The 14,680-nt window shown below is 38.3% G+C and overlaps 1 protein-coding gene across 6 annotated transcripts in view; it reads left to right on the top strand.

The window, feature by feature from the left end:
• SPHKAP (SPHK1 interactor, AKAP domain containing) overlaps positions 1–13,367 on the top strand; it is a 175,085-nt gene extending 161,718 nt beyond the window's left edge. For 4 of the 6 annotated variants that reach the window (XM_059393648.1, XM_059393651.1, XM_059393649.1 and 1 more), the window contains 4 exons: positions 1,023–1,109; positions 3,159–3,211; positions 3,302–3,486; positions 11,502–13,367. In XM_059393648.1, the coding sequence (XP_059249631.1) occupies positions 1,023–1,109; positions 3,159–3,211; positions 3,302–3,486; positions 11,502–11,645 (469 nt within the window). In that variant the 3' untranslated portion in view covers positions 11,646–13,367. The remainder of the gene's footprint in view (positions 1–1,022; positions 1,110–3,158; positions 3,212–3,301; positions 3,487–11,501) is intronic. The other 2 variants (XM_059393653.1, XM_059393652.1) reach the window with 1 other exon arrangement.
• The last annotated feature ends 1,313 nt before the right edge of the window (positions 13,368–14,680 follow it).

Below are 14,680 nucleotides of genomic sequence, written 5' to 3'. Positions count from 1 at the left end.
TGCCTTCAGCACAATGTTTGAATCATCAGATTTCAATCGGTGAATATATTCAATGCCCCACATGAAACCCAAAGCAGTTGAAGGAGTCCAGTTTGTTACTCATGGTAGTCCCCAGGGAAGACTGTCCTGTTACACAACACACCAGCACTCACCCTTTGGAAACCTGACTTGGAAGAGACATCACTGGGAGGTAGTGGGAATATGAGGAAACTCAATGGGTTTACTGAAATTGGAGGCGTTCCATTCTGCAAGTACAGACAGAGCCTAAAAATTGGCTCAAGTCTACTATGTTTCAGCAACTAAGTTCCAAGCTAGTAACTAGACCATATGTTGATTGTGTAACCTATGAAAATGATTCAGCAACCCTCCTTCTCCATGATACACAAGGTATCAGGTGCTGCTTCTCATAGATTTTATGATAAAGGAGATAATAAAACTTTGACATTGCACAACTTCATATTTGTAAATTCTGCAGTCCCACAGGAAAATAATCAGCCAGGTGCATATTCTATGGAATGTCCCTCAGAAAAATCCCTTGAATGGAAAAAGGAGAACATGTGTCTACTGGTTTATGTCAGAAGTCAAAAAGCAGACAAGTGAGCATTCTGATATCTCCCCAGCCAGCATTCTCAGAAGAATGTCAGTCTCCATGGGTATGCCAAAGAGTCTCTTGCTGACAGATAAACATCCTCACTGTGACTAGAATGAGGAAGACAAAAGTCATGCTGATTGTCACCCACTAGGTGTGGCTCACTAGGTCTGAGACCAGTGCAGAAATTCAAAAACAGTGATGATGATGATTATGATGATGATGACAATTATGATTGGCTGGAACCAAAACTGTCTTTTGTTACGTATTCCCCTAATTTGTCCAGAAATAAATATTAATTTAGGAGTCCCCCAACAATATTCTTCTGGGGACCAAAAGAAGGACTTCTTAGGAAGAAAGATAGAACGTCAGTGTTGGCCGTGTGGTCAGGTGGTGGAGACAGGCATTAATATGTAAACTTTTGCTTTGTCAGCAATGGCAACAGTAGTGCCACTAGCAGTCTTGGCACTATGGACCTGGACATTTATCAGGAAAGCATGCCATCTTCTCCCATGATTAAGTAAGTAGCCACTGAGATGCAGTGATTGTGAGACCACTACTCTAATTTCATCTGGAAATCCATTTTGATCATTCAGATTGCACCCAACCACTGAATCATCATGTCTATACTGCCGTGGGTCCATGTCACTGGAGCAAAAACTGGGGCATAGAATAGTCCTAGCTAGCACCACTGTTTTCTGGATTTCAAATCTAACCCCTCTGATAGAATCATCCCAGAAAAAGTTGATCCATATAATCAGAAATGTTATGTCATTTTACTTAATTAGACACAGAGAAGCAAAAATCCTTTTCAATCATACCATGTCAACCAACAAAGACTATTTTTCAATAGAATATAATGTGAATGGTTTTCCTCTACTTGTAGACACCTGGGGTAATCACTACTAAATGTGTCTAATACCAAATGGTGCCACAAAGCAGATATGTCATTGCCACATAGTGACTCTGCTTCTCAAGACCTTGGTCCTTCCAAAAGACCGAGGGGAAATAAATAGCAGTTAGAGAAGTGCAACATAATAAATAACACAAAATACAGTTCAGGAAAAGAGGACAACAGGAAGTCAGGGCTACATCCAGAATTTGTGATTATTCTGGAAAAGTAAATGGATTGAAATCTATTTTTTACCATTATGACTTGGCTTATTACTATTTGGAGTTCTCTGAAATCTCAGAAAGATAAAAATGAAAGATAAGACGAAAGCTGCTCCCTGATCTACTTTCTCAGTTACTCTACCTCAGTCATTTTTGTAATCAGGTATCTTGCCTGTGAGAGTATTCCTCAGGGAGTGAAGGAATCAGTCCTTCGTTTTTCCTTACTGCCATTATTCACAAGTAGAGATGAATGTACACATGACCTTGGGTTTGTTTTGTTTCATACAAAATAATGGGGGTACATTTATTTTTATCCTTCAGGAAACATTTGCTTAGCTACTTTTTCCATCTTTCTCCAGGGTTAGAGTGTAGGACCCTATACAGGTAGATGCATTCCTACCATATGTCATTTCACTTATATCACTTGCAAGGACTCTTGGGAAATTGACAATTCTTCTAAAAATAATTCTGTATGCATGGCAGAACAGCTAAACTCTCTCTCAATATCAGGGATACAATGGAATTTACAGCCAGTAAATCTTAGCAGTAATAGAAAATATAAGAGAGAATACTCTTTCATAAAAATACACATTTTTAAGAGCTCTGTGTCCTAATTTCCAGCCCGTACAAAAATATAGGACAACCACAAGCTTCCCAAGATGGTCAACTCCTTTCAGCTGTTGGGACATATGCTCTCCTTTTGGAAGCAGTTACTGAGTCCTGCCATTACATCGAGGCTTCCTTACAAGTATTCACTGTATGAAAACACCTCAAATATCGAACATGAATGTATCTAGTGAAATACTTCAGTTATGTCTCTATAGTTCTTTATCACCTCCAACCTACTCATCCTCCTGATTAAAAAAGAAAAATTCCAATTTTAATTGAGATACTTTGTTGTACAATTTAGGTTCTGCAGCTCATTGGATGTTTTTTTCCCTTATTCCAGATCAAGATTTTTTTTCCCCTTATTCCAGATTCCCTTATTCCACATTAGAAAAAATATTAGAAAAATAGACTAAATGCAAATCATTGTGTCAGGATGACAATATATGGTCCTTTAAATGACAAGTAAAATACAGAAGAAGGATAAGTCCCCAAATAAGATCTAGTCGTCTACAAGATACTTCCTTGATTGTTCAAACCAGTGAAGGTTTCTAGAAGAGAAGTTGAGGAGAAGAGAAAGATGCAGTTCTTCGTCTCCCACAGCAATTATCCCAACTAAAACTACATAGTTTATCTGGCCCTTTTTAAGGTCCTCTGTTTATGGCAGACCCAATGATTCTATGTAACACCCACATTGATATTTCCCCAGTGGTACTTCCCTCTATGAAAATGATAAATCTAGAATGAACTTCAGAAGTTTCTAGGTCAATAAGATCCATTGCCTCATCGTCCATTTGCAGCTTACTCTTCCTAAACATTACCAACCATATACTGTTGTTTTCTCCCAAAGTGAATTAGTAGAAGAAAAGGAGACTCTTAAAGGACAGTCAGAAAACATAGAGGGTAAGCCACATTCCCATAATTTTGACACACAATTTGCCTGTGACCTCCCCATGGAAAACGTAGTAAGTCTGGGCTTGTGTCTGTGCTCAGAAGGTGCCTCTGGAGTGCCAGTGGGAGCGGCCAGCCCCCAGGGGAGCCTGCTGGTGATCAACTTTGACCTGGAGCCAGAGTGTCCTGATGCTGAACTTCGAGCCACGCTGCAGTGGATAGCTGCATCTGAACTTGGGATCCCTACCATCTACTTTAAGAAATCTCAGGAAAACAGAATCGAAAAGGTACCCCATCCTTTCGGGGTGTTGGGATGTGTTGGGATGTGAATAAGTTGTGCTTTTATTACTTATGAAATTCCCAGTCAGTTCATTTAAATTTAAACTGTTTGTCCTTTTCACCTAAAAATTGTGACTAGAACTAGAACTAGAACTAGAAAAATTGTGACTAGAACTTTGAAACCTTCCACCTGTATCAATATAACCATGATAACTGTTTCTTTGACTCTCAATTGGTCTCAGCTCATTGGTGACAATGAGAAAGTGAAGTGAGGAGATGGGAACTTTCTCAGTCTGGTGTTTTATTTCTGTGTTTGTTTTTGTTTTGATGTTTCCTTGCTCTGCAACCAACCTCCTCATCCCACTCATTTAAATAGATAGATGGGAAAGGCTTGATAGATATGAGAAACTAAAGTAAGGCCATACTGATATTTAAAACAGACTGTGGCATGGTGTCAGTGGGAGGTGTGTGTAATCCCCTACTAACTAGGTTTGCATTAGACAGACTTCCTCATTGTCACTCACCACTTACCAGAAACATAAAGTCGGGGAATAGATCCCTTGCCAACCTCTAAATTAACAGCAACTATCGCTCTAACTCCCAATCTCTGTTCTAGAAAGTTAATGATTAATATTTAAGCACAAATCCACCTGCCAATGTCTTCAAGCTCAACTTCCCATAATTTAAAAGTGTGCTCCTTCTAACGATGTTTAAATCAATAGTAATGTTGCTGTGTGAGTTTCCTATTGCTGTGTAACAAACTGCCACGAATTTTGTAGGTTAAAACAAGACCAACTAGCTATGTTGCCAGAAGCTGGGTGAACTCTATCTAATTTGCTCTCTGCTTAGGGATTCACAAGGCAGAAATCAAGATGGCAGCCTGGCTGGGAACTTGTCTGAAAACTGTGGGGAAAAACAAGCTTCCAAGCTTGTTCAGGTTGTTGTCTTAATTCAGTACCTTGTGGTTGTAGGACTGATGATCCATTTCTTTGCTGTGCCCCTTCTAGAAACTTCCAGCATTCCTTGTCATATGGGCCCCTCCATGTTCTCATGCAGTCAATCTCTCTTACTTCTTCTGCCACCAACCAGAGAAAATGGTTTTTAAAAGGTTTATGCAATGAAATTAGGTTCACCGGATAGTCTCCCTCTTGATTAACACATTATTAATTAAAGAATCCCTTTTACCATGTACTTAATAAGGGCACAATTTTCTCATCCTAGTCATGATAACGAGGATTAGGGCAGAAATTTTGGGAGCTGTTTTAGGATCCTACCAATCACTGCCACAGTGCATTTTGTAATGTCTTATTGTCACAAAGTACACCCACATATACATTATACTTCTCCCTCAGTAACTCATCAATAACCCCCACTCATCAATAGCCATTGGATATTATCATCCTTTTTTAATTATCAGGTCAGGACTTAGCCACCCATGAGAGAGTCCTCAGGTAGTGATGGCTGAGCCTGATACTAGGAACTTCTCAGTAGTGTCTCTCTCAGATTCAATTGTCTTGGAGTTATGATCTGGATTTTTTTTAATATGTAATTGTGTTATGATTCTCATTGTCAAAATCTACTGGCCTGAAATGAAAAATCCTTTACTCTGTTGCTCATGCACATAGAAATTAGAACGGCTTCCCCATTTCTGCATCACCAGCCAATGGCATTAGCTACTGGAAAAACTCAGAAGGAGACCTCATGTATACTGCCCTCTCCCACACCAGCCTCTCTCTCCAACCAGTAACTTATATTTCTCTTCGTGTCTAAGACTTCCTACCATTCTGTACCACCTGAAACTAGATACTATCCTATACTTGTCATAGCTTTGTTGGCAAAGGCAAGGCAATGAGAGGTTCACTATCTGATAAATTCTCCTTTTACCTCACCACCCAGCCTGCCCACTGCAAAGAGTGGAGTGAAGGAACACTCTACATTGGACTCCTCCTTCTCATCATACACAATCCTGATGGCTCTCGGCCATGGGGAGGAGAACAAGAACATTCTCGGGCAAAGTGCATCCTCAAATTCCTGGAAAAATGATAGACAGGCTTGTTCCCAATTTTATCTCCAGAGCATTATTTGGTACATTTTTGGATGGTCTTTTAATGAGGTAGATTTTTATATGATCCACCATTTCAAAGAAACTATGTATAGTCTCTATGAATATGTGTCTCATAAATCCTTATCAGGTGAAAAGACAAATGGTGTGTCACTAACTTGATTACTAACTTGATTATGTAAATTCGGCCCTGACTTGATATTTATTTATCCTCACTACTTTTCAGTTCTCAGAGGGATACCTGCCTTTTGCTCATAGCAGTTTTTCTGAGAGAATAAATGCTCCACTGGTGTTATCAAGAAAAACACGAAGTAATGTTTTACTCATTCAATGTGTCATCAGGTCAAGGAGCATATTTCTAAGTACTGTAACATTAAGGACTAAATATTCTAATATTTTTCTGAGTCAGTTAAAGTTCTCTACATAGGGTGTCTTCTCCATAAATGGGCATTATTTGTTATCTGAGACGAAACTGGTCAAATAAAGCAAACCCATAAGCAACATGCTGACATCCTTTCTTTTATCAATGCTGTATCTGGAAATCTCTTTAAGTAGTTATTCAAGTGTGGAAGAGAGATTGTGGCCTCCCATGAGGCTGTGTCATATGTAAAGACAGCAATGTTTCACGTGCTCCTTCTCAGTTTGGAAAGGATTAAAGAAGCATCTCTCTTAAGTTTGGAAATGTCATTTTCCCACCACCACTCAAGTATTAAACATCACTCACAGATCTATGCCCTGAGTCCCCGTTTGTGTGAATTCTGGATTTTTAAGATATATCAATTTTGTTAACAATTTTCACACTAGGGGTTCCATGCTCATCAACCCACCTGCCTTCTGACAATCGAAACATGATCTAAAGGGGAGAGGGTATCATGAGTAAATAGTGAAGCAGTTTATCTTTCCCACCACTGACCTAGGAGTTGAAGGGCACTTAATTAAAGTCAGCTTATAATGAATTTCAGTCCCATTTCAACTCAAAAGGCAAATTCCAAACAGTTTTAGTGCCTAATATAGTGTCACTCTTTTCTGGTAAAATGACTTTCATTTTAAAGCTTTCTCTTTAATGGTGGTTTTTTGTTTGTTTGTTTGTTTGTTTGTTTTTACTCATTAAAATGTTATTTTCACTTGAAAGTCATACACTCAGAACACTCATCAAGTGTTTCTCAAGCATGTACAACACAGCAGGCACTCTTCTAGGTCCCAGGAATATAGGAAACAAAAGAGACAAACTTCCGACCCATGGAGTTTCATTCTACTTCAGGAGGGACCCAGAGTAGGGTGAATATAAACTAGGAGAAACTCAGATTCTAAAGAGAAATCTTGAAATGTGATGGAAACTTATTTTAGAAATGGGAGATGATAAACACATGGAAAATGGGATTTATCACACCTCCACTATTAGCCAAACGCACAGAATTACCTGGGACAATTGTTTACAATTCATATGCCTAGACCCTTCCTTGGCCCTGATCACTTCCAATGGGGCCCAGAAATACACATTTTTTAACAACTTCCCTCAAGTGAAGTCATTTTGATGAGTACTAAAGTTTGAGACCTCCTCCCATAAGAAATATCCTGACAGAGTGGCAGAATTTGATGTACAATTAAAGTATTTAGTATTTAGTATTAGGATTAGTATTATATGTAGCATTTAGTATTAGTATTTAAGTATATAGTATTCAGTATTCTAAATTCCAGGGCAAAAATTGCTGAGAATCCTAATGCCTGATGATCTAAAACAGTTTGTAAATATCATTCACAATGGCTGACAGTAGATGCAACTGATGAATCACTAAATTCTACCCCTGAAACTAATAATGCGTGTATGTTAACTAAATTGAATTTAAATTAAGAATTTTTTTAAAAAAAATTGGTCTACTTCAAGTGAACAAAATCATGAAAATATTTTTTTTTAAGTAACATAAATTGGCCAATTATTCTGTCTTTTGGATACAAGGTATCATTGCCCTCTAGCTCCCTTTCTAAATCTAATGAGCTTCTGTGAGCTGGAATGGCCTGATGACTGGCTTCACTGTAAATCAGTGCCTTTCTCATATTTATGCATTTGAGAATTACTTCCTTTTCTAGGAGGCAATACAAAGAGGAGAGGAAAGAGAGGAAACAGTTGTATGCATACCTCTCCAAGAAAGTAAGGATCTGAAGAGATGTGACCTCACTGCTAATTTCTCCTTCCATTCTACATGAAAAGTGGTGGAAGGACAATAAGAAGAAAAAGGAAGGAAAAATACACTGTCTTAACTTAGACAACCTTAACAAAATACCATAGACTGAGTTGCTTATACAAGACATTTACTGCTCACAGTTCTGCAAGCTGTGAATTACAAGATCAAGATACAAGCAGATTCCATTCCTGGTGAGGGCCCTCTCCTTCCCTCTGTCGTCATACGGTAGAAAGAAAGACAGAGCTCTGGTATCTCTTCTTTTTCTTAGAAGGTCATAAATCTTATCACAGGAGCCCCATCCTCATGACCTCATCTAAACCTAATTATCACCCAAAGGCCCCACCTTGCAATACCATCACATTGGGATTTGGAGTTTCAATACATGAATTTGGTGGAGAACACTGACATTAAGTGCATAATAGATAGTAAATCTCCTCATTTATAAACATAAGAAATTGTCTTGAATTGAACCCTTTAGTCAAGGTTCTCAAATTCAGTGTGCACCAGAATCACCTGGGAAGATTTATAGGCCCAGATGCTCTGACCAATTAAATCAGAATCTCCTCTTGGTATGAAGCCCAGGCACTGGAATTTACTAAAGGTCTCTGGTGGTTCCAGGGTACAGCCAACACTGATAATCACAGCTCTACAGGCTATAATTGCAGGAGCAGTATAAAACCAACTCACTTGTGCTTAATAAAATGGAATTCTGCCCTGGAGCAAAAGAAGATAGTTACTTTCAGAAATCCAAGCTGTTTTTTAAAACTCTCATAGCTTGCAAACAACTCCCATAGATTCTAACATAGGACTTTTGTAAACAATTTATCTAATTTAGTAAATGTGTCTGTGAATATAAAAGTCCTCTACCATGTGACACTCCTCTTCAAATGAGTCTGTCAATGATGTACCATCACAGGATGTAAATCTTCTGGCTTCCTAAGACAAAATATTTGCTCAAGGAAATGCCAATTATTAACTATAGAAAGGGAACCTAATTATTATTGACTATGAAATGGCAGGAAGTGAAAATATTTGATTTTTAATTTTCAATGCGTTGGAATAAAAAACCTCAGATCCTTGACATACTGAAGCTGATTCTAAAATTACCAGAGCAAACACATGGTCAGGCAAAATGAAAGATCTAGGGCCAGCTGCTAAATTGAATATGGTTTGGAAGCCTATAGTAACAAGCTGGGAGTGTCTTTCTTGGCTTCTTCACAACCTTAGCCTCAATTTTTATTTAGAAATTTGTTGTAGTCAAGGAAGAAAAGAAAGTGTAAGACCTTCTTGCTCATCAGACCCACAGATGTTTCAAGGTCTTAATGTCTGAGATTAAGTCATCACAGCCTCGGAGTAGGCTATATTTAGTGGGGCTGGATCATTTTTAAAAGCTGCTTTATCGGGATATCAGACTGAATTTAGAAATCATGAGACAGATCCTAGCCTATTACCATTTCACAAACTACTGGAAGATGGCTACCTGGTGGGGCATTTTGACAACTTTTGGTCAGTCAACATCATCCTGAGGTCATCCCCACAGTGGGAGATCCTCTTTCAGCAAGTCCTAAATAAATGGAAAGATGCTTGTAATTGAGCTTCTAAAGAGGTCTAGACTGAGAGCCTTCTGGGAAACGCTTAGCAAATATTGACATCTGCCCCAGAGTTTTTATTGTCTTTTAGAGAAATGACTCAGAGATAAAAGTTGGGAACAAAATGATAGCCCAGAAAGCCAGAGTTTACAGGAAAAAAAAAAAAAAAAAAAAGGAACTGAGGCTAATTTTATATTTCTGTGTATTTTATGTTGACTGCATCTTTGTAAGACATGTTAAGGAAGAAGAGACAACCTCCAGGGATGGGCCTGGCCTAAGATTATTTATGACCCTGAAATCGTGAAGAGAGGTCACCAACCTATGAACCTCTCACAATGAGACCTCAGAAACTTGATGTTCAAGCCTTGTCGACTGGTAACACCTACTTTCTAGACTTCCAAAAGAGCTGGAAAAGTCTGATTTGTCAAATCATGCAAAGACATCCTATACTTTCTCTCTTTTTTCTCTGATGCTTCATGTTTTTATCATGTGTCTGACAGAAAACCTGCCTCAGATCATTCATACATGACAAGATATAAGTAATAGCTCACAAAGTTATTTTTATGCATCTCCATAAATTACTAATAGTTGCTAGGAAATTTCCCCTATCTGAAGGTATTTGTCTTTTTTGCAAAGCCTTAACACAAAACATTAAGCTCTCTAAAATTTCAAGAATCTGATAGACAAGAAGCTACGCAAAAGTTGCAAAGTCCCACACAACTAGTAGTCTGAAATTCTATCACTGAGAGCAAGGAAGCTGAATGAAGCTAACATTCCATTGCTGTTCTAGTAAATAGAGAAGAGAGGTCCTGGCTATACATGACACTGTCAGTCACAATGCAATAAGACAGATGCCCCATGACCAACTTTTGCTGTGCTTGTTGCCCACAGCCATTTTCCCAGTCTAGGCTCTGTTCAGCTTCAGCCTACAACCACTTTTGTGGAGCAGACTATCAATAGAAAATGACTGACTAAACAGCCTCAAGATATGCATATTTAAGTTACATATGTGTAAATTAAAACTTAAGAATGAATACTTAGATGAGGTTAATCCTGAATGGTTCTGGATGCTATCCCATATTTCAAATAGTCTTCTTGCTCATTTTAAATGTATTTGAGTCACATTTGATCATTTGTTCCTTCTCTCATTTGGCCAATTTTATTGAACACCTATCAGGTACAGGCACAAGATAGTAAGATAGGGCTTAGGTATTGTCCTCAAGGGACATTATAATTCCCCTGGGGAATTATTGTTTATAACCTGTTTGCTATTGACCTCCTATCTGTTTCTTTTTTTACATCACCCCATGGGCTCACGCCCATGAGTTCATCTCTCAAGACCTCAATTTTTCATCTGTCAATGCCTGCTTCACAGTGTTGTTGACAGAATTAAATGAGATTATATGCACAAATGTACTCCCACAGGTTTTGGCCCTTAGTAATTGTCACTTTTCTTTAAAAGTGTCTGCCTAAGAAGTATGGAGAGGTCTTCACTTTGGGCTTCATCTCACAGTGTCATGAAACGAACAATCTACAGTAATTTCCCATCTTCCAACACTTCAGCTCACAATTCATCTTCAGCCCAAAACATTATCTCTAAATTGTGGTACCAGTTGAAGCTGGTACCAATACCTGGGACAAATCTAGGGTGTTTCTTCAATCTTTCCTTTTCCTTTTATAATGGAAAGTCAATGTCTCTTGAAATGTGACGGGGAAAGAGATTTTTCAAGATGGAGGAAGGAGCCAGTAAGTGACTGCACTCTAAAGTTTATCATTTGATTTATTTACCCTAAACGTATACATCCAATGAGAGATCATTTGAGACAGGTAGAAAGTCCTGGGAGCTATGCTGTACAGTCCTGTCAGAGAGAGTCCAACCCAGAGAAAAGCAGACCTGAGGAAACTCTTGAAATATCTAAAAGACAGACTCTTGAAAGAAGAATTCTATCTAATCTCTGGCAATCAATGGATGAAAACTCTCTGAAGGAGAAAATTCCAGCTCACTTGAAAGAACTTTCTAACAATCTGAATTGTCTAAAAAGAAAATAGACTGTCCTGGAAAATAGTTCCCTGTCACTAGAGATTAAAAATAAAGCCTTGAGAGCTTTTGGCTTTGGAAGAATGATTGCATGAGATGACTTTGAAGCTCATTTGTGATACCGGAGTCCTAATTCTGTGCTTTATTTTAGTTTTTAGATGTCGTGCGGCTGGTTCAGCAGAAGTCCTGGAAAGTGGGAGATATCTTTCACGCAGTTGTTCAGTATTGCAAAGTGCATGAAGAGCAGAAGGAAGGGACCCCAAGTCTCTTTGACTGGCTCTTGGAACTGGGATAAGACAGCTATGCCCTTAGAGTATCCCTTTCCTTTATTCCAGCTTAGATTACAGTGGTTTGCTCTAAATGCTCTAAACTTTCTCAAAACATCCATCACATTGGCAGAGCTATAAAAAATCTGCTATTCAAGTCTATGGCACATAGAATAAATCTGAGGAAAAGCAATAGGTCTGTACAAATCAATACAACCTATGAACGAGTTCAAAAGAGCTTGTATTAGAATGGCTGGAAAAACAAAAATTTTAATGGGCCCTAAACTAAAAGCTTACAACTAGGCCCAAAATCCAGGAAAGCTGTTCTTAAATATTTTTAATAATATAAAATGGTGTGTAATGTCTCCAGCTATGTGATTCAACTGGAAGTCAAGTCACTAGTCAATATAATTTTGTAAACTATGATGTAACCTTTATTTTACTTTTTCAAGCTGATAATGGGGCTCTCCGCCCAGATCAACACTTAAAATATGGGTGAGAAATTTCCAGAATTTTGATACAAGGGATTTTCACCATCAGACCAGTATCAGTGGATATTAACAGAAATGCAAGAGTATAATTGACGTCCTCTACTGAGGTGATTTCATTTTTTCACTGCAACTCACTGATAAATGCTCAGCACCTCCCCAGCAATATCTGTGTTTCCAGCTAACCAGAAAACTCTTGGTTTTCAGTCGAGAGAGAGAAAGACTGAAGGTTGTCTTGTTTCCATCTCTGTATTACTTGCATAACATGTTCACAGAATTCTCACCATAAGAAAAAACTTTCTTACCAAAAAAAAAAAAGTCTTTTGAGATAAAATCTGCTTGTGTGTTAAATTATATAAGATATAAACTTTCATTTTATTTTTATTGTAAATTATGAAGAGATTATCTTAAATAATATATTGAGTTATCTTAGATGTTCATAAAATATGAGGGGATTATAGTCTTAAGTGTCATATCTTGACATGCAAGATCAGTATTTTTATTATAAATGTGTTGGTTCTAGTATGGTAGACCTTACCTGGATGACATTTTTGATGACAGACACCGGATTTGACATAACCCATTAGATTGATACACTCTTCCTGATTCAAAGATATTGACATTTAATTAGGGAAGAAAACCATATCATATTTAATTTGTTTAAATAACAGGGATTTACTCTTCTGAAAAAAAAAAAGTATCTAACTTCTCTTCTCCCTTCAACTAAATGAGATACCCTGGCTTTTATTTTCTTGACCAAAGAAGGTATTTACTAAGATTCCCTGAAATACCATGCTTTTATTCTATTTTTTTAAAATTGTGAAGTAATTTTAAATGTGAAAAAGGCCCCATGCCGTCAATGCTGGCCTTAGGTGTCATCCACATCTTGAACTGTCAAGAAAGCTTCCTTGTAAGCCTTACTTCCCTCTTCACCACATACTGAGGAATCCTCCTCAGTACTCACTAGACACTTATTATGTTACTTGTCCAAATTTAGGATATGTGTTTAATCTGTCACATTAACAAGATGTCAAATTTTAAAACATATCCATTATCTCAAGCTGAAAGTTCTTTGTGCTACTAAATGGAAAATGATCTATTTATTTTTAAACAATCCCAGAATATTGTGTGTAGATGTTTATTGTGCTCAAATGAATGTTTACCTATCCTAAAAAGCACAAATACTGGATTGTAACCGTGTGATAAAGTTATAACATGTTGTACCTAATGTTGCAAACTAATCAATAAATTTTTGTTCCCGCATTGTCGATCCTTTTTTTTTTTTCTCCCAAAGTCGTAAGTGCCTCATAGAACACAAGAGCCACAGTACGATCGGATGAAGGAAGATTATCTTTTAGACAAGGTTTACTGTTACACTTTCAACTTTCAAATAAGCCAATGTTCTTTGACTAAATTAGTTGGCATCAGTGATATTCATGTAAATTAGCATTTCTCAACCTTGGCACAATTGACATTTGGGACTAAATAATTCTCTGTTGCAGGGGGTTGTACTGCGACTTCTAGAATGTTAGCGGCACCCCTAGCCCTTATCCAGTAGATGCCAGTAACCACTTCCTCCTGTCATCACAACAAAAGATGGGTCTCCCAACATTGCCAAACATCCCGTGGGTGACAGATTCACCACCAGTTAGGGGCTGCTCGTATACATACATGCACGGAAGGAGCAGAGTCTGAGGCTCCAGAAGGTGTTAGGGTAAAGGAAGGGGAGCCTCTAGTCTCTAGTCTAGGGAATCCCAGTAGGAACCTAACAACCAGGCATTCTGCTCTCGCCTTCCCACGGCCCATGAGCTGTGGCTTTTACAGCAAGTCTGGGGAATGGTAAGTGCTAGGGAAGAAAAGAAAGCAAGGAAGGGGCTTAAGGGAGTACTACTATTATTTATTATAATAATAATAATAATAGGCAAACAGGGCTTGGACAAAAACTGACCTAGACTCCAGTAGACTAGAGGTAAAATTGTCAGGCTTAGAGGTAAATGGATCAGTGTTCTTTGAATTCAGGAAATAGATTGGTAGAATTTGTGCAAATAAAGCTCTGAGACTTCTGAGCACTTTTTATTATTCACTAATAAGAAGGCATAAATCTGCCATGTAAAGGATTGTCCAGTCAACCACAGGGTAATGTCGAATGAAATAAGCCCTGGACATTGGCAAAGAGGGATTTTATTTGACAGGATTATAATAAGAAGGAGAAAGGGGTTGTTGCAATGGTCACAGAGGTAATGGTAACAGAGTGCTCCCACTGGGAGACCTGCCAGTATCTCAGGGCCAAGCAAAGAGTGTTTTATTTTACTGTGAGAATAAACAAAAAAGATGGACCAGCAGAGCTGGTGGAAGCAGCGGGGTGGCAGGGAGGAACAGTAGGGGAGAGCCCCTTGCATCCTGAGCTCAATCTGTTTTTAGGAGGGGCTTCTTCCTTTTTTTTTTTTTTTTATTGATTGGTTTGATAGAAAGAGAGATTGAGAGGGATGGGTGGAGGTAGTAGCAGAGAGAGTCTTCAGCAGACTTTGTGCTGAGTGTGAATCTGACGAGGGCTCGATCTCACAACCCTGAGATCA

This window comes from Mustela nigripes, chromosome 3, assembly GCF_022355385.1.
Source record: "Mustela nigripes isolate SB6536 chromosome 3, MUSNIG.SB6536, whole genome shotgun sequence".
In the NCBI taxonomy this organism is placed as follows: Eukaryota; Metazoa; Chordata; class Mammalia; order Carnivora; family Mustelidae; genus Mustela; species Mustela nigripes.
Note: the sequence above shows the minus strand (reverse complement) of the source record. Positions and strands in the feature narration are given on the sequence as shown.